General features: G+C 27.2%; 1 protein-coding gene across 2 annotated transcripts in view; it reads left to right on the top strand.

The window, feature by feature from the left end:
* Window positions 1-21,293, top strand: part of LOC142238358 (uncharacterized) — a 37,983-nt gene that overhangs the window by 2,037 nt on the left and 14,653 nt on the right. Inside the window, exons 1-2 of one of the 2 annotated variants that reach the window (XM_075309972.1) lie at window positions 13,759-13,922; window positions 18,667-19,769. In XM_075309972.1, the coding sequence (XP_075166087.1) occupies window positions 18,733-19,769 (1,037 nt within the window). In that variant the 5' untranslated portion in view covers window positions 13,759-13,922; window positions 18,667-18,732. Of the gene's footprint in view, window positions 1-13,758; window positions 13,923-18,666; window positions 19,770-21,293 lie in introns of those variants that run through there. The other variant, XM_075309971.1, reaches the window with a different exon arrangement.

Genomic DNA, 21,293 nt, shown 5'->3' with positions numbered 1-21,293 from the left:
AAAATTTTCTATAGAAATAAAATTTTTACAAAATTTTCGATAGAAATAAAATTTTGACAAAATTTTCTATAGGAATAAAATTTTGACAACATTTTCTATAGAAATAAAAGTTTGACAAAATTTTCTATAGCCATAAAATGTTGACAACATTTCCTATAAAAATAAAATTTTGAGAAAATTTTCTATAGAAATAACATTTTAACAAAATTTTGACAAAATGTTCTATAGAAATAAAATTTTGAGAAAATTTTCTATAGAAATAGAATTTGAGAAAATTTTCTATAGAAATAAAATTTTTAAAAAATTTTCTATAAAAATAAAAATTTTACAAAATTTTTTTATAGTAATAAAATTTTGACAAAATTTTCTATAGAAATAGAATTTTTTGAAAATTGTCTATAGAAATAGAATTTTGAGAAAATTTTCTATAGAAATAAAATTTTTACAAAATTTTCGATAGAAATAAAATTTTGACAAAATTTTCTATGGAAATAAAAGTTTGACAAAATTTTCTATAGAAATCAAATTTTGAGAAAATTTTCTATAGAAATAAAATGTTGAGAACATTTTCTATAGAAATAATATTTTAACAAAATTTTCGATTGAAATAAAATTTTGACAAAATGTTCTAAGGAAATAGAGTTTTGAGAAAATTTTCTATAGAAATAAAATTTTGACAAAATTTTCTATAGAAATAAAATTTTTACAAAATTTTCGACAGAAATAAAGTTTTTACAAAACTTTTTTATAGTAATAAAATCTTGACAAAATATTCTATAGAAATAGAATTTTGAGAAAATTTTCTATAGAAATAAAATTTTGAGAAAATTTTCTATAGAAATAAAATTTTGACAAAATTTTCTATGGAAATAAAAGTTTGACAAAATTTTCTATAGAAATAAAATTTTGAGAAAATTTTCTATAGAAATAAAATGTTGAGAACATTTTCTATAGAAATAATATTTTAACAAAATTTTCGATTGAAATAAAATTTTGACAAAATGTTCTAAAGAAATAGAGTTTTGAGAAAATTTTCTATAGAAATAAAATTTTGACAAAATTTTCTATAGAAATAAAATTTTTACAAAATTTTCGACAGAAATAAAGTTTTTACAAACCTTTTTTATAGTAATAAAATCTTGACAAAATATTCTACAGAAATAGAATTTTGAGAAAATTTTCTATAGAAATAAAATTTTGACAAAATTTTTTATAGAAATAAAGTTTTTACAAAATTTTCGATAGAAATAAAATTTTGACAAAATTTTCTATGGAAATAAAAGTTTGACAAAATTTTCTATAGCCATAAAATGTTGACAAAATTTTCTATAAAAATAAAATTTTGAGAAAATTTTCTATAGAAATAAAATTTTGACAAAATTTTCGTTAGAAATAAAATTTTTGCAAAATTTTTTTATAGTAACAAAATCTTTACAATAAGTTTTATAGAAATAAAATTTTAAAAAAATTTCTATTGAAATAAAATTTTGAGAAAATTTTCTATAGAAATAAAATTTTGGGAATATTTTCTATGGAAATAAAATTTTGACAAAATTTTCTATAGAAATAAAAGTTTGACAAAATTTTCTATAGCCATAAAATGTTGACAAAATTTTCTATAAAAATAAAATTTTGAGAAAATTTTCTATAGAAATAAAATTTTGACAAAATTTTCGTTAGAAATAAAAGTTTGAGTAAATTTTCTATAAAAATAAAATTTTGACAAAATTTTCGTTAGAAATAAAATTTTGCAAAAATGTTCTATAGAAATAAAATTTTAACAAAATTTTCTATAGAAATAAATTTAAAAAAAAATTTCGATTGAAACAACATTTTGACAAAATTTTCTTAGAAATAGAATTTTGTGAAAATTTTCTATAGAAATAAAATTTTGACAAAATTTTCTATAGAAATAAAATTTTTACAAAATTTTCGATAGAAATAAAATTTAACAAAAAAAAAATTGTAGTAATAAAATCTTGACAAAAATTTTTATAGAAATAAAATTTTGGGAAAAATTTCTATTGAAATAAAATTTTGACAAAATTTTCTATGGAAATAAAATTTTGAGAAAATTTTCTATAGAAATAAAATGTTGAGAAAATTTTCTATAGAAATAAAATTTTGACAAAATTTTCTATAGAAATAAAATTTTGAGAAAATTTTCTATAGAAACAAAATTTCGACAAAATTTTCTATAGAAATAAACTTTTGACAAAATTGTCTATAGAAATAAAATTTTGACAAAATTTTCTATAGAAATAAAATTTTGACAAAATTTTCTATAGAATTAAAATTTTGGCAAAATTTTCTATGGAAATAAAATTTTGACAAAATTTTCTATAGAAACAAAATTTTGACAAAATTTTCTATAGAAATAAAATTTTGACAAAATTTTCAATAAAATAAAATTTTGACAAAATTTTCTATAGAAATAAAATTTTGACAAGATTTTCTATAGAAATAAAATTTTGATAAAATTTGTTTATAGTAATAAAATTGTGACAAAAATTTCTATAGAAATTAAATTTTCGAGAACATTTTCTACAGAAATAAAATTTTGACAAAATTTTCGTTAGAAATAAAATTTTGCAAAAATGTTCTATAGAAATAAATTTTTAACAAAATTTTCAATTGAAATAAAATTTTGACAAAATTTGCTATAGAAACAGAATTTTGAGAAAATTTTCTATAGAAATAAAATTTTGACAAAATTTTCTATAGAAATAAAATTTTTACAAAATTTTCGATAGAAATACAATTTTTACAAATTTTTTTTTAGTAATAAAATCTTGGCAAAATAGAAATAAAATTTTGACAAAATTTTCTATAGGAATAAAATTTTGACAACATTTTCTATAGAAATAAAAGTTTGACAAAATTTTCTATAGCCATAAAATGTTGACAACATTTCCTATAAAAATAAAATTTTGAGAAAATTTTCTATAGAAATAACATTTTAACAAAATTTTGACAAAATGTTCTATAGAAATAAAATTTTGAGAAAATTTTCTATAGAAATAGAATTTGAGAAAATTTTCTATAGAAATAAAATTTTTAAAAAATTTTCTATAAAAATAAAAATTTTACAAAATTTTTTTATAGTAATAAAATTTTGACAAAATTTTCTATAGAAATAGAATTTTTTGAAAATTGTCTATAGAAATAGAATTTTGAGAACATTTTCTATAGAAATAAAATTTTTACAAAATTTTCGATAGAAATAAAATTTTGACAAAATTTTCTATGGAAATAAAAGTTTGACAAAATTTTCTATAGAAATCAAATTTTGAGAAAATTTTCTATAGAAATAAAATGTTGAGAACATTTTCTATAGAAATAATATTTTAACAAAATTTTCGATTGAAATAAAATTTTGACAAAATGTTCTAAAGAAATAGAGTTTTGAGAAAATTTTCTATAGAAATAAAATTTTGACAAAATTTTCTATAGAAATAAAATTTTTACAAAATTTTCGACAGAAATAAAGTTTTTACAAAACTTTTTTATAGTAATAAAATCTTGACAAAATATTCTATAGAAATAGAATTTTGAGAAAATTTTCTATAGAAATAAAATTTTGACAAAATTTTCTATGGAAATAAAAGTTTGACAAAATTTTCTATAGAAATAAAATTTTGAGAAAATTTTCTATAGAAATAAAATGTTGAGAACATTTTCTATAGAAATAATATTTTAACAAAATTTTCGATTGAAATAAAATTTTGACAAAATGTTCTAAAGAAATAGAGTTTTGAGAAAATTTTCTATAGAAATAAAATTTTGACAAAATTTTCTATAGAAATAAAATTTTTACAAAATTTTCGACAGAAATAAAGTTTTTACAAACCTTTTTTATAGTAATAAAATCTTGACAAAATATTCTACAGAAATAGAATTTTGAGAAAATTTTCTATAGAAATAAAATTTTGACAAAATTTTTTATAGAAATAAAGTTTTTACAAAATTTTCGATAGAAATAAAATTTTGACAAAATTTTCTATGGAAATAAAAGTTTGACAAAATTTTCTATAGCCATAAAATGTTGACAAAATTTTCTATAAAAATAAAATTTTGAGAAAATTTTCTATAGAAATAAAATTTTGACAAAATTTTCGTTAGAAATAAAAGTTTGAGTAAATTTTCTATAAAAATAAAATTTTGACAAAATTTTCGTTAGAAATAAAATTTTGCAAAAATGTTCTATAGAAATAAAATTTTAACAAAATTTTCTATAGAAATAAATTTAAAAAAAAATTTCGATTGAAACAACATTTTGACAAAATTTTCTTAGAAATAGAATTTTGTGAAAATTTTCTATAGAAATAAAATTTTGACAAAATTTTCTATAGAAATAAAATTTTTACAAAATTTTCGATAGAAATAAAATTTAACAAAAAAAAATTATAGTAATAAAATCTTGACAAAAATTTTTATAGAAATAAAATTTTGGGGAAAAATTTCTATTGAAATAAAATTTTGACAAAATTTTCTATGGAAATAAAATTTTGAGAAAATTTTCTATAGAAATAAAATGTTGAGAAAATTTTCTATAGAAATAAAATTTTGACAAAATTTTCTATAGAAATAAAATTTTGAGAAAATTTTCTATAGAAACAAAATTTCGACAAAATTTTCTATAGAAATAAACTTTTGACAAAATTGTCTATAGAAATAAAATTTTGACAAAATTTTCTATAGAAATAAAATTTTGACAAAATTTTCTATAGAATTAAAATTTTGGCAAAATTTTCTATGGAAATAAAATTTTGACAAAATTTTCTATAGAAACAAAATTTTGACAAAATTTTCTATAGAAATAAAATTTTGACAAAATTTTCAATAAAATAAAATTTTGACAAAATTTTCTATAGAAATAAAATTTTGACAAGATTTTCTATAGAAATAAAATTTTGATAAAATTTGTTTATAGTAATAAAATTGTGGCAAAAATTTCTATAGAAATTAAATTTTCGAGAACATTTTCTATAGAAATAAAATTTTGACAAAATTTTCGTTAGAAATAAAATTTTGCAAAAATGTTCTATAGAAATAAATTTTTAACAAAATTTTCAATTGAAATAAAATTTTGACAAAATTTTCTATAGAAACAGAATTTTGAGAAAATTTTCTATAGAAATAAAATTTTGACAAAATTTTCTATAGAAATAAAATTTTTACAAAATTTTCGATAGAAATACAATTTTTACAAATTTTTTTTTAGTAATAAAATCTTGGCAAAAATTTTTATAGAAATACAATTTTGACAACATTTTCTATTGAAATAAAATTTTCTATAGAAACAAAATTTTGACAAAATTTTTTTATAGTAATAAAATTTTGACAAAAAATTTCTATAGAAATTAAATTTTAAGAACATTTTCTATAGAAATAAAATTTTGGCAAAATTTTCCATGGAAATAAAATTTTGACAAAATGTTCTATATATAGGTCAACCGTTTTTCTACAGAAATATATTTTTTAAAAGTTAAGATTCGGGTTCTGGTCTCGGCTAACTGTGCTGGATATTTTAATTTCAATTTCAGCTTCACACACTTGTGTCTCTTAATATTCATGCCGCATATAATTGGCTACAGTCGTTTTAGCCATATCAGTATTTCAATTCACAAAAATTTTGCTTAATTAGCACTTATGCCAAGAAAAGAACAAAACAATTGCTAAGTGTTTGTTGTTACTTCTATGACGACTTTTTTTACACAAAGAAACAAATTGCAAAAGTAACAAAAAAATGGAAAACTTTAATAAAACTTGCTTGTTAAATAAAGGCATGTGCATATGGCGAATAACCTACTCAAGGAAAAAACATTGGGGGAAGAACTCGAGTAAGGTGTGCAAATATAATTAATCTATATTAACATTTTTTATCGCAAAGAAAATAAACACAAATACATAGTAACATACTTCAGCTCAAGTACACCATAAAAGTAAAACCAAAAAGGTCTGATAACAAAAAATTTTTTCGTTGTAGAAAAAAAAAAAACTAATACCTTAAAATATGAAAAATTTAAAAAGAGCAGTGTAGATATAGATAAAAAAATTGCTGATTGAACTTTAATTTTAGTGGGAACTAAGAAAAATATTTGCCTTGTTAACAAATTGAACAAATTTGTAAATAAAAAATCCAAAAACAAAACTTTAGGTTTATGATAGTTTCTTTCTGTAGAGATATTTATCTTATCATCTTTCCAAAAATCTTTTTTGTCCATTATCTTGGTGATGGCTGAAGTTTTCTGATCAACTGTCTTCTGTTTTCTTTTGAGGAAATAATAATTTTTTCTTTCCATAATCACATATTAGCGATATTTCAGTTATCTCTTAATAACAAAAGTCATTTGTTTCCAACTTCTAGCCTCTGTGTGCTGATTTATTGTAAAGAGAAAATAATTTATCCAACAATGAGGTTTTATATTGCAAAAAAAGATATGGGGAAAAGACAAAAATGGGGAAAATATTTTATGCATCTGATAGAGTCTATCTTAAAATAATGATGCATGGGTTTTATTTACCCAGCAAAAAATTTGGGCATGTCATTTGATGTTATGTCGGAAATAACATACGACTTTGGAATCAGTTTAGATTTTTTCGAATTCGCTACCTTTGACACGAAATATGCCAATCATACGGACGACAAAGCCATTGCGCCAACCTTACTCTCCAAAAATCCGCAGGCGCATAAGTCCAAAGGATTGAGATCCGGAGATTTTGTTGGCCATTGTGCGGAACCTCCTTTTTAAGCCATTCTTTGGTGAAGCGCGCTGAGTACTGTTCCATGGTCCGAATGTCCATGGTTCGAAATATTTGTCTGCCCAGGGTTTGATTACTTTCTTTAGGACATTTTTCGGATAATATTCGGTGTTTATTTTGACCTCTAGGTCGATGAAGACGAGCGTGAAGCGACCATCGGCAGCGCTTGAGTCTAGGTTAGGTTAGGTTAGGTGGCAGCCCGATCTATTAGGCTCACTTAGACTATTCAGTCCATTGTGATACCACAGTGGTGAACTTCTCTCTTATCACTGAGTGCTGTTCGATTCTATGTTAAGCTCAATGACAAAGAACCATCTTTTTATAGCCGAGTACGAACGGCGTTCCACATTGCAGTGAAATCAGTTAGAGAAACTTTGAAACACTCAGAAATGTCACCAGCGTTACTGAGGTTTGGTCGAAACTGGGTTTGAAACCACGACTCTGTGTATGCAAGGCGGGCATGCTAACTAGAGGTCTGCATCGAATAACTTTTCACTACATGTATGCAATTCGCTGTCGAATATAGTACATACACTGTCTTTCATTCAGAGCGCAAGTAGTGAAGTGAAGAGAACACTTGCTTGTCAAATACCACCAACAATATGTGTTCCGAAAAAAAGGAACAATAAAAATGTAACTACTTGAGAAAAAGTACAACATGGATTCTCTTCACTTTACGTGGTACCACAAGTATTTCTCAGTTATGTGCGAGGCAAAACTTTCCATTATTATTAATCACATATTTCACATATTTCATATATTTATGTATGTCACACCCTTACCTTAACGTTTGCCGTTCTCTATAATAAACAAAAGCATATATTATGGAGAGTAACTGTTTTTTTGTATTTCTGAAACTGCACGTGGTACATGGAGTACTCTATGAAGTTTTGTTCTCGTAACATACTCGACGTGATCACTCTGAGTACACTTCAATAAGAGAGAAAGAGGAATATGTGTTTGTTGGTCGTGAAGACATCAGACTCTGATGGTCAGAGTAGTAACAAGAAGTTACTCGTGGCTTTTGGTGTTCATCAAAATGTGTACCAATAGTTTTGCGAATCTCTCAAATAGATGTACTCATGTAGCAAGTACACGTGTACTCTGCATTTACAAATGGAATTGTGCAGACCTCTAATGCTAACCATTGCATCACAGTGGCTACCCTTTCCATTCTAACTTTTTTTGCGCATCGGTAAGCTGTCGGTTTTTGGAACTTCAATGGGTTTAATTTCAATGGGTCATTTTTCAATATGTGCTGCATTCATTCTCGTGATATGTTCAGCTCTACAGCAAATTTTCTACAACCATGGCGTTGATTTCGATAAAATCAATTTTCGGGGCATTTCTGGTGTTGTTACCGTTTGCGTTCATTTTTGAACGAGATGCAACACTGTCAGTATCACGTATGAGAAACAAAATATTTATTTACATTCAAATGCTGGAGCAGTGTTGCCAATATTGGGGATTTTTTCGTGGATGGGGAAGAAATTGATTAATATGGGGACTTGGTGGGGGATTTGGTGGGGAATTTTCATAAATTGTGGGGATATTTTAGAAATAGTTTCGGTATAATAAATTAGGTTTACATGAAATTCTCTTTATTTCTACATTATTAAAAAAAAGAAGGAAGGACACTGTCATAGCTTCTGGATACAGGACCTCTCACAATACAATAAATAAATAATAACATTTGGCCAACACTATCATTAAAGCGAAAATACAATGGGGAAAAAAGTAGTGTAACACTAAGGCAAAATATGTTTTCCGAAACGAACTCGTCCTAAGATATTTTACTACAATTGTGAAATCATTTCGTGAGGACTCAGGCATCACTGTTGCCCACTCAACTCAATTCCATAACTTTATTTCTCCATGCAATAGATCAAAATGATTTTGTAAGCTAGTAAACAATGAAATGAACTGTCCCTCAAATAAATATGTCAGCTGTCAGACGAGCTGTTTAGAAATGATAGCGATCCGGATTTGGTTGCAATACATCATAGCAAAAAAAAAATTGGAAGTTTTTCTAAAGGCACAACTTTAAAAGCACTTCCAAAAATGTCCTCCCAAAGAGGTTCTTTATTTTAACTGCATAGGAAGTTCATTTGATTCGATTGGTTTTTTCATATTTTTAGTGGAAAGTTATTTTTTTTGTTTGAAATAGGTTAAAAACAGGTTAAGAATGAATAAAATGGTACAAATTTTTAAATTTTGCCAAAAAAAAAATGCTATATCCATGCTAGAAAAATTGCGAATTTTTGAAAATGTTAGAAGTCAAACGTTCCAGACAAGCATTGAACTGCATTAAAAATCATAAAAAAATTTTTAATATATTTTTTTTTATCAAAATATCACAAAATTTCTTAATTCACATCCAAAAGACTGAATTCGCAATCTTTTGAATTCAGTGCACCGACTGTTGAAATGGTGGACATGACACAAAAGAAATTAGAAAGAATTGCGACAACGCTGATGACCATGCATCTGCTAGTCGCTAACATATTTTACGAACTGTTTCTGAATAGAGAAGTAAGTCGGGGCCTAAGGCCAAAATTTCTGGCTGGCACATTTTAATGTAATCTCGGATATTAGTACTTTGACCAGGGAGCGATTTAGAATTCGATATGAAGCTTGAAATCAGCTAACATATATCACTATTTCTTCCATTTGCATGCATAGTGCATGCATGGTGTTTGATTAAGACCCTTGAAAATTTTCTTTGTAATTCAATAAAGTTGTTTTGTTTTTTTTTGTGCTAATAATGTTTGTTTTGTAAGGAACGATAAATAAATTTTAAAACAATAGTGTCGACTTTTACACTATGAGTCATTATATGATAGCAACACTGTTTGTTTTTTAATGGAATAATAAAATTGTATCTCAACAAACATAAAGGAAATAAAAATAAAATAAATCGTACAATACGGGAAAGATATTACAAAAAAAAAATATCAAACTTGAAAAGTCTTACTCACATTATACGAGAGACAGAGAGAGAGAGTTGGATATAAATTTACAGAACTTAACATTTATAATGAGAGAATTGTGTACTAAACAAAAACAAACACACGCCTTCTTCATAATAAAGATATTTTGAGAAAGCAAACCAATTTCAAATCTAGGTTTAAAAACAAAATTAAATTACAATACAAACCCCATTTATCGAGTTGCCCACTTATCTATAGTTATTTAAAAAGCTATTCAAGAAATGATAAATCCCATTGTGGAATTCACAATTATAATATACATTTAAACGTAAAAACAAATATATACGGCCGTAGTTTCGGCCAGGCCGTATCTTATGTACCCTCCACCATGGATTGCTTAGAAACTTCTACTAAAGACTGTCTTCTACTAAAGACTGTCTGTACTGTGGGTTGCGGTAACACTTGCCGATGGCAAGGCATCTTAAAACTTCTTAACATCATCTTCTAAATTGTAAGTTAGTCCATGCGGGATATATAGTAGACAAAAGAAAGGTCGATTAAATACGTATATATTCAGTTCTTTACCGTTATATATAGGGAAGAAATATGAGCTTTTGTGTGGCAATTATAGAGGCAGAATTGAAATATGGGGGCTATATACAATTATGAACACGAGTCTACCAAAAATGGCAGATTTTTTTTTACTGTTTGGTAGATTGGTAGAATTCTTGATGTTTTGGAAGATTTTGCAAAATATTCCTCTCCAACTATAAAATGCTTCATAAAATTCTGACAAAATTTTCTATAGAAATAAAATTTAGACAAAATTTTCTATAGAAAAAAAATTTTGACAGAATTTCCTATAGAAATTATATTTTGACAAAAATTCCTAAAGAAATAAAATGTTGACAAAATTTTCTATAGAAATATAAAATTTTGACAACATTTTCTATAGAAATATAAAATATTGACAAAATTTTCTATGGCAATAAAATTTTAGTAGATTATTTTTGGCTTGAGTGACAATCGTGATTTTTCTGTGATTGGGGATCGGTTTACTTGGGGGCTATATATAATATAGATCGATACGGACCAATTTTGGCATGATTGTTATCGGCCATACACTAGCGAAATGTACCAAATTTCAACCAGATCGGATGAATTTTGTTCCTTCAAGAGGCTCCGAAGGTCAAATCTGGGGATCGGTTTATATGGGGGCTATATATAATTATGAAACGATATGGACCAATTTCTGCATGGTTATTAGAGACCATATACTAACACCACGTACTAAGTTTCAACTGGATCGGATGAATTTTGCTCCTCCAAGAGGCTCCGGAGGTCAAATCTGGGGATGGGTTTATATAAGGGCTATATATAATTATGGACCGATATGGACCAATTCTGACGTGGTTGTTAGAGACCATATACTAACACTACGTACCAAATTTCAACCGGATCGGATGAAATTTGCTTCTCTTAGAGGCTCCGCAAGTCATATCTGGGGATCGGTTTATAAGGGGGCTATATATAATTATGAACCGATATGGACCAATTTTTGCATGGTTGTTAGAGACTATATACCAAGACCACGTACCAAATTTCAACCGGATCGGATGAAATTTGCTTCTCTTAGAGGCTCCGCAAGTCATATCTGGGGGCTATATATAATTATGAACCGATGTGGACCAATTTTTGCATGGTTGTTAGAGACTATATACCAACACCATGTTCCAAATTTCAGCCGGATCGGATGAAATTTGCTCCTCTTAGAGGCTCCGCAAGCCATATCTGGGGATCGGTTTATATGGGGGCTATATATAATTATGAACCGATGTGGACCAATTTTTGCATGGTTGTTAGAGACTATATACCAAGACCACGTACCAAATTTCAACCGGATCGGATGAAATTTGCTTCTAGAGGCTCCGCAAGCCAAATCGGGGGATCGGTTTATATAGGGGATATATATATATAATTATGGACCGATGTGGACCAATTTTTGCATGGTTGTTAGAGACCATATACAAACATCATGTACCAAATTTCAGCCAGATCTGATGAAATATGCTCCTCTTAGAGGCTCCGCAAGCCAAATCTGGGGGTCCGTTTATATGGTGAACCGATATGGCCCATTTGCAATACCATCCGACCTACATCAATAACAACTACGAATACTTATGCCAAGTGTCAAGGCAATAGCTTATTTCGTTCGAAAGTGCGTGATTTTAACAGACAGACGGACGGACGGACGGACATGCTCAGAATTTCAGAATTTCACCACGATCCAGAATATATATATATATACTTCATGAGGTCTTAGAGCAATATTTCGATGTGTTACAAACTGAATGACAAAGTTAATGTACCCCGCATCCTATGGTGGAGGGTATAAAAATATATATGGATACAAAATTATTAAATCAAATGGATGCAAAATGATCGAAATAAATCTTTGAAGCAGCCTCGAAGAGTCCATATCTCAGTTTTGAAAATTTTAAAATTATTTCTTTTCATTAAAATATCTAATGTGGGGCCATTTTACAATATTAGGATTGGTTTAGAACAGCGTTGCCAGAATTGTTTCCCCAAAACCAAATAGCTAAAAGCCAGAAAACAAGGTACACTGAAAACCTGATACTACATTTAACTTATTTTTATTGCAAAAAATAAATTTTTTTTTTTGAGTTAAATTTTATTCCTTTTTCGAAAATTTCCACAGTCTTATGAAATTTTCCGTTTTTGTAAGTATGTCTCAAATATATTATGAACTAAACGTGAGTATAAAGTTCAAATGTGAACTAAAGAAAAAGAAAATTTCCGTACGATTTTCCAATAAAGTTAGAATGAACAACTGTACGGTTAAAATGACCTTCATTTGTTCATTTTGTCTTCTATGAGAGGGTGTAATTTCGTGAATTGCAGTTAAAAAGTACACCAGGGCATTAAATTTTCCTGATTTTAACAACGCATTGTGGAAATCTCAAAATGGGGGAACAAGTTACTTAAGTTTTAGCGCAAGTTAGTTCATTCTTCCTATATAACAGTTTACTCTGTATAAATATTTGTTGTTCCAAAAGTTAAAATGCATATTAATTAAATTATATATTAATTTTGACTGAATATTTGAGAGACTATGACAATATTTAAGATGCTTTATCGTTCGTGTACCCGAGAATTTTTTATAATTACAGTGAAACCTCTGAAAGGTGGACACCCACGGTCGCCTAAATTTTTTTCCACCTTTGAGAGGTGTCCAGGTTTGAGAGGTTAATTTTAATGTGTTAATATAACAAACGTCCCCAGACAACTCTCTATATTTGGAAGGTGTCCGGTTTTCAGAGTGTCCAAGTTTGCGAGGTTTCACTGTATCTCAGATTTTTATTGGAAGTCGCTCGTTTACTCAAAAATGTCAGTAAAACATTTTTTGAAAAATAGATAATTTGAAAGTTTTTCTTGGGAAAATTTTTTCCCGGAAAGAGCTTGCAAGAGGTAACACACCATTATTAGCTGTTATGTCAACAAATGGGCTCCTCCCCACCCACTGTGCACGGTATCTACTGAGACCCTATAATCTTCAATCAATAACACTACAAGGGATTTTTAGAAATCGTTAGAAGATCGTTTGCTTGGCCTAATATTTTTGATGTTATTTTTAAAATGATTACTAAGATGGAAATGGAAATAAGGAACAAATGCAAATTTAAAATAATTTAGCTTTAGTTTTAATTTATGCTATTTGATATTTGCTTACAGAGCCAATTAATTAAGAATTCCTATAGTCGAGTGCTAGAAATGCTATCTCATACTCTAGCATTCAGTTGACATTCACTTTGTTCGATTTTTAATACTCTCTCTTTCTCTCTGTTGAATGTTATCAACACTTCCGTTAGGTTACCATGTTGTTGCAATATTATTGTGTTTCTCATGCATTCTCTCTCATTCTCTTCAGATCTCATACTCACTGATATGAAGAGGGCTATTAATGAAAAATAGCTGTGTGAATGGAAAGAAGCACCTAAATGTTTTAAGCTTAATGAATTCTAAATTAGTAATTTTTGACATTTCGCACGGTTAACTACGTGATTCAAGTGCTAAAAATAACTAAAATAAATTGATTTCACAAAATATCTGAAATAAAATACAACAATAGAAAGAAATCTTGTTTTCAGTTTTAATATAAGAATAACGAAACAAAGAAACTCTATACGAAAGTATTTTTAAAATGTAAATATCTTAATCTTTATGTTTATTATATGTGATTATTGAAATTAAACAAACCTCATTAAAAAAAACAACAACACAAACAAAAATTTAATAATACGTAATTTACTTAAAAAATTAATGCATATAAAAATAAAAGCTTGTTCATGTTGTGTTTGCAAATTAATGCAGTATATGAAATAAAAACAAACAAAAAAAAAAATCAAATAAAAAAATGAAACAATGAAAAATACAAAAAAAAATACAACCACAAAAAAATATATATATAAAAAAACATATATAGTAAATACAACTCAAAGTGTTGTTAAAGCATTTTTGTTTTTATTTTGTCAACTGAACGTGGTATATTTTATTTTGTTTGAAATGAAATCCTACCGTTTCCTAAATAATGACACCATTGGACAAGTCAAGAACATGAATTTTATAAAAAAAAAAATACTGCTTACGATTTTGTGATGGTAGTGTAAATTATATGGAAATATTAGCATGATTTGCTGTTTGAGCATTTTAAATAAATTCATATAGACGGAAATGTATTTCGTATATTTTGTGTGAATCGAATTGACATGTGTATAGAATTGTTAATAATAGATCTTTGGACTCGCCAATGTGCGTAGTTAGGAAATTCCATCAACGAAGTGTAAGGTATTTTATGACGGTATAAATTACAGCCCCCTAAAACCCTTGGATATAAAGGATTAAATTCCAAGCAAATCACATAAATTTGTGAGTGAGAATATAATAAAATCGATGATATGATATTAGCGTGAAGAAAACAATAAAAACTACGATTGAAAAGTTATAACCGGTGGCTTTTAAATAATGTAAAGAGCGGACCATAAAAGAAAAGTCATGTGTACCTGTCATTTTTATTTATACAAAAAAAATCGCTTCTTTAGCATATATTCCCAAACATATTCTGCTTCAAGCATATATTCCGAATTTGTTCAAATATTTTTTTAATTGCATCCAGTTAACCGGTGTTGCTTTTGCTTTTGGACACCCTCTGGACACCCTGCCATTCGAGCCAAAAATATTCTATCAAAATTTGGAAAAAAATTACCCAAAAATTACTCAGCAAAAGAATTATTTTGAAAACTTTTATTTCTATTGAAAGTTTTGTCAACATTTCATTTTTTAGAAATGTTTGGCAATATTATATATCTTTAAAAAATTTGGCAATATTTTATTTCCTTAGAAAATGTTGTCAAAATGTTATTTCCATAGAAAATTGTCTCAAAATTTTATTTCTATAGACATTTTTTGTCAAAATTTTATTACAAAAGAAATTTTTATTGATAAGAAAATTTTGTTAACATTTTATTCCTATAGCAAATTGTGTCAAAATTTTATTTCTTTCGTTTTTGTTTTTAATTGGTGGTTTGTACTTCAATCATATTTGTTGTTATGATCTCAGCTTTAAAACCATTGCGTTGACTAAACTACAAGAGTAGCTTAACCAACAGAGGAAAAGAATGTTTGTCAAAATATATTTGGGCAAAGCGCTATAGACTGCAAGATGGTTGGATGGACGCAAGTTTTGGAACTACACATTTCTCATCAGCATCCTCTACCTGCAGCAAAACTATCAACCAATTATCAGAATAAATTCGGGTAGTTCATTAAACCCAAAGTGAACCACACTCGAACCTTTCGAACCTTCTATAGAAAATTTTGTCAAAATTTTATTTCTAAAGAAGCGTTTATTATATAGATAATTTTGTCTAAATTTTATTTCTATAGAAAATTTTGTCAACATTTGATTTCTATAGAAAATTATGTCAAAATTTTATTTTTATAGAAAATTTTGAAAAATCTGTGAAAATTTTATTGCTAAAGATAATTTTGTTAAAATTTTATTTCTATAGAAAATTTTGTCAAAATTTTATTTCTATAGAAAATTTTATCAAAATTTTATTTCTATAGAAAATTTTGTCAAAATTTTATTTCTTTAGCAATTTTTGTCAAAATTTTATTTTTATATAAAAAATTTTGTCAATATTTTATTTCAATAGAAAATTTTTGTCAAAATTTCCCAGCCAACTGCACTCAAATAGATGATTTGACTTTGGCAATGGAAGAGAAAAATGCTTGCAAATTTGTTGGTCAGTACCGACTATCAAAAACTTTTTTTTGGGAGGTTCAAGTGTAGTTTACTTTGGCTTGAGTGAATTACCCGAATTTATTCTTATAATTGGTTGATAGTTTTGTTGCAAGTAGAGGATGCTGATGAGGAATGTGTTAATTCCGAAACAGCTGTACATCCAAACGTCTTGCCGTCTATAGGGCTTTGCCCAAATAAATTTGTTGGTTAAGCTACACTTGTAGTTTAGTCAATGCATATTTTTAAGCTGAAATCAAAACAACAATAATGATTGAAGAATAAACCAACAATAACAAAAGCAAAAGAAATTATTTCTATAGAAAATTTTGTCAACATTTTATTTCTATTGAAATTTTGTCAAAATTTTATTGCTAAAGAAATTTTGTCAACATTTTATTTCTATTGAAAATTTTATCAAAATTTTATTTCTATAGAAATTTTGGCGAAATTTTATTTCTATAGAAAATTTTGTCAAACATTTTATTCTATAGAAAATTTTGTTAAAATTTTATTTCTATAGAAAATGTTGTTAAAATTTTATTTCTATAAAAAAAAAATTATTTCAATCGGAAATTGTGTCAAAATTTTATTTCTATAGAAAAAAAAAATTGTCGAAATTTTATTTGCATCGGAAATTTTGTCAAAATTTTATTTCTATAGAAAATTTTGTCAAAATTTTATTGCTATAGAAAATTTTGTCAAAATTTTATTTCTATCGGAAATGTTGTCAAAATTTTATTGCTAAAGAAAATTTTGTCAAAATTTTACTTCTGTAGGAAAATTTGTCAAAAATTTATTTCCATAGAAAATTTTGTCAAAAATTTATTTCCATAGAAAATTTTGCCAAAATTTTATTTCTATAGAAATTTTTTTCAAAATTTTGTTTCTATGGAAAATTTTGTCAAAATTTTGTTTCTAAGGAAAATTTTATCAAAATTTTATTTCCATAGAAAATTTTGTTAAAATTTTATTTCTATAGAAAATTTTGTCAAAATTTTATTTCTATAAAAAATTTTGTCAAAATTTTATTTCCCTGGAAGAGCTTGTCAAATTTAATTTCTATAGAAAAATTTGTCAACATTTTATTTCTATGGAAAATTTATGAAGTACTCTTTAGTTGGAGAGGAATATTGTGCAAAATCTACCAAAATATCAAGAATTCTACCAATCGACCAAACACTAAAAAATTTAGCATTTATAGCAGAACCAACTGTGGCAACCGTGTTCTACTCTCGACCCTCTTTGAAGCGATTTGACAAATTGTGTGGTATTCAATGCGAACAAATTTGTTTGAGGTCAAATATCCATGCAATATTGTAGGGTGACCTCAATAATGCCCAAGGTTGTCTTAATCTTACGATATGTGACATTACGATCTTACAATTGCAGTTCCAGTTGATTTTTGCGAAATAAAAACTGATTTTGGACGACCTTCACGAATTTCGTCTTGGATTGAACTACGACCTCGCTTGACTTCTCCATATCACTGGTCCTTGATGGTGTTGAATCGCCAAAAATTGAAAAGAGTTCATCGATGTACTGTTGTTGAGTTAATCCACGTTGAAAATTGTAAAAAATGGTCGTACGAAAATGTTCTCGATTTAATTCCAATTTTTAGGGCGAGATCTTTAATCTGTTGAGTTGCTGATCGTTAATCGTTTAAGTTGCTGTAAATAACAAAAATGGACATCGTAGCCCAAAAGTGCCAAGCTTTACGATAAAGGTTTGAAGATTGCCACACTAGGATTGCCCTATACCACCAAATAAAAGGCAACCCTCGTATTCCTAGGTTTTATTAATCGATTTTATTCAAATTTGGTGTAAGGTTAAACCTGCGAATCGTATGTCAAATAACAATAATATCAAAAAAATAACAAATCTTCCCAAAAATTTGGAACAAGTCCTTTGTTTTACTAATATCCCCCAATGGGTATAAAACCTTCAATTCAAGTATATAGCCCGCTTCGTTGGACTTTAATTAGTTCTTATTTGTTGACATATTTGTATCAATATAATTTTGCTGTTTTCGTCAATTTCAGGGGTTTCAAAATTCATTTGAATACAACGGAATAATAAGTAAACAAATAATATCAATAACGGTCAGTAAACTTTAAAAGTAGATTTGCACTGGCTTTTGTTCTTTGGTTGACCAAAAATTAGTCATTTGTTTAATTAGTACACTAGCTATCGATTGCAAAGAAAGCAAGCTCATTTGACAATCAGTTACAAATATTTGCATATATATTTTTAAATAAATAGATTTGCACTTCATATCGAAATGTGTGAATTTTTTGTCGATGACTGATTGCAAAGCAGTTGCGATGACAAGTATTTTGAAACGCTTCGAAATGTATGAATTCTCAAGGAATATCCGGAATTTCACAGAGTATATAAAGAAAATTAATTTTCAATATGGCAATATAGGCAAAGGACGGACGGACGAATGTTGATATATGGACTCAAAGAGATCAGACCAAGATCAAGACCAATATTTCAAAGCTATTAAATAATCACACTAGGATATGGGAGTCATTCATTGCAGAAGGGTATACAAATTTATCTGAACTTTTAATGTTTCTGTGGCCTTATTTTTTGTCTTGATCAAAAAATGCGATCTAATAAATTTTTCTTTCTATCTTTCAGGTCAATAAGCTGGAATATTTGAAAATCACACATTAGAGTGTAACGTAATTCCCACATTAAACCAAAATGGCCGATATTGAAAGTCCTCGACCATTTCGTCGAGAACGAAATTTAAGCAATCGTAATTTTAATAAACGTGGATCCAATCGCAGACGGCCAAGTACTGAAAGCCATATTTCACTAGACTCCAGACTTAATGACTCGAGCAATACGGAGACTATCAATAATAACAATGGTCACATCAGTTATTCCCAGCCCTGTACACCACTGGCATCGGGTAGTCGCATGCCAATGTCTTATTCGATTAGCTCAGACACCATAGAAACCACGGTTAACCACAAACCAATGAAGAAAAATCATTCAAGTGACTCTGCCATTGTGAGTTCAGCAGCAATAATTATAGATGAAATAACACAAAGTCCATCAGCTGCAGCAGTAGTTAATAATAATCCAGCACAGAATGAAGATTTAGATCCCGATTCACCAGATCCCGCCTTTTTGGATGTTAAACAGAAACGTTTAATGTTTGAGAATTACCAAACATCGGAACGTTTTGCCGCCGCTAAATTTAAATCGCATTCAACACAATCACTGTTGAACAGTGAAAAGCGATTTAATTATCGCTCCACAAAATCTCCTTCACCCAGTTCAGTTTCATCTTCCTCACAATCGGGATCATATTCGGTGAATGAAATTTCCGCAGGATCTACAGGTATGGGTAATGAAGGATCAGTATTGGCCAAACGGTATTCGGCATTTCATCAAAGTATCGATGAGGAAAGATCTGAAGATGATGTGGATGGTATTGAACATGATGTAGCGGATGAAGCAGAAGAAGGTGCAGAGTTATCAAAGGATGATGATTTTGGTAGAAGGTCGAGCCAGGATAGGGTAAGACAAAGTACCGAATATAAGCGGACATCATTAGCTGGAGAATATGTGCCACCAGTGGCAGCAATGAATACCACATTTTTGGCACCATTTTTCAATCATTCAAAGAGCCATGAAGCAGACAGTGTTGAAGGGAATGATTCGGAAAAAACCAATAGTAAGGAGGACCACAAGGCGGGACAAAGTAAATTACAAACCAAAGATTTCCCTAGGTGAGTACCGGGTTTTAATTATACATCGATAATGGCTTTATTGATTTTCAAAATATTCTCCATTAAGATCGTTACGCTTATGCACGCGTTTGAACCAATTGTCGAAGCACTTTGGCCACTCTGATTGAGGTATCTCCATTCTGAATGCATCAACTGCTTTTTCGGGGATCGAAAAACGTTGATCTGTCTTTTATTTTCTACGCACGGGAATAAAAGAACTCATTCGGATACCTCTCAGGAATATACGGTTTTATCCACTTGCGTGGACCGGTTTATCTTCTTACATCGATTATCGCTTTTCGTGAAAATGTCGTTTTCGGTGGACCGGTAGACACGTTTGCCATAATTGTTAGAATTCTACCAAAAAGGGTAGATTTTGCAGAATATTCATCTTCAACTATGAGGTACTTCAATTTCCTATGGAAAAAAATCTACCAAAAAGGGTAGATTTTTTATTGATGGGTAGAATTCTCGATGTTTTGGTAGATTTTGCAAAATATTCATCTCCAACTATGAGGTACTTCAATTTCCTATAGAAAAAAATTGACAAAATTTTCTGTAAAAAATACAATTTTGAGAAAATTTTCTATAGAAATAAAAATTTAACAAAATTTTCTATAGAAATAAAACTTTGACAAAATTTTCAGAAATAAAATTTTGACAAAATTTTCTATAAAAAATATAATTTTGAGAAAATTTTCTATAGATATAAATTTTTGACAAAAATGTTCTATAGAAATAAAATTTTGACAAAAGTTTCTACAGAAAAAAAAACTTTGACAACATTTTTTATAAAAATAAAATTTTGGCAAAAATTTCTACAGAAATAAAATTTTGGCAAAAATTTATATCGAAAAAAAATTTAACAAAATTTTCTATAAATATAAAATTTTAAGAATAATTTCTGTAGAAATAAGATTTTGACAAAATATTCTATATATATAAGATTTTGACAAAATTTTCTATATATATATAAAATTTTGACAAAATTTTCTATTGAAATAAAATTTGACCAAATTTTTATAGAAATTAAATTTTGATAATTTTTTTGTTTTAATTTTTACAAAATTTTCTATAAATATAAAATTTTGACAAAATTTTCTACAGAAATAAAATTTTGACAAAATTTTCTATAAAAAAATACAATTTTGAGAAAATTTTCTATAGATATAAATTTTTGACAAAAATGTTCTATAGAAATAAAATTTTGACAAAAGTTTCTACAGAAAAAAAAACTTTGACAAAATTTTGTACAAAAATAAAATTTTGGCAAAAATTTCTATCGAAAAAAAAATTGACAAAATTTTCTATAGAAATAAAATTTTAAGAATAATTTCTGTAGAAATAAGATTTTGACAAAATTTTCTATAGATATAAAATTTTGACAAAATTTTCTATTGAAATAAAATTTGACCAAATTTTTATAGAAATTAAATTTTGGTAATTTTTTTGTTTTAATTTTTACAAAATTTTCTATAGAAATAAAGTCTTGGCCAAATTTTTATAGAAATTAAATTTTGGTAA

The sequence above is a fragment of the Haematobia irritans genome, chromosome 5 (genome assembly GCF_050003625.1).
Source record: "Haematobia irritans isolate KBUSLIRL chromosome 5, ASM5000362v1, whole genome shotgun sequence".
Taxonomy (NCBI): domain Eukaryota; kingdom Metazoa; phylum Arthropoda; class Insecta; order Diptera; family Muscidae; genus Haematobia; species Haematobia irritans.
The sequence above is the reverse complement of the archived record's forward strand: the minus strand, read 5'-3'. Positions and strand labels throughout refer to the sequence as shown.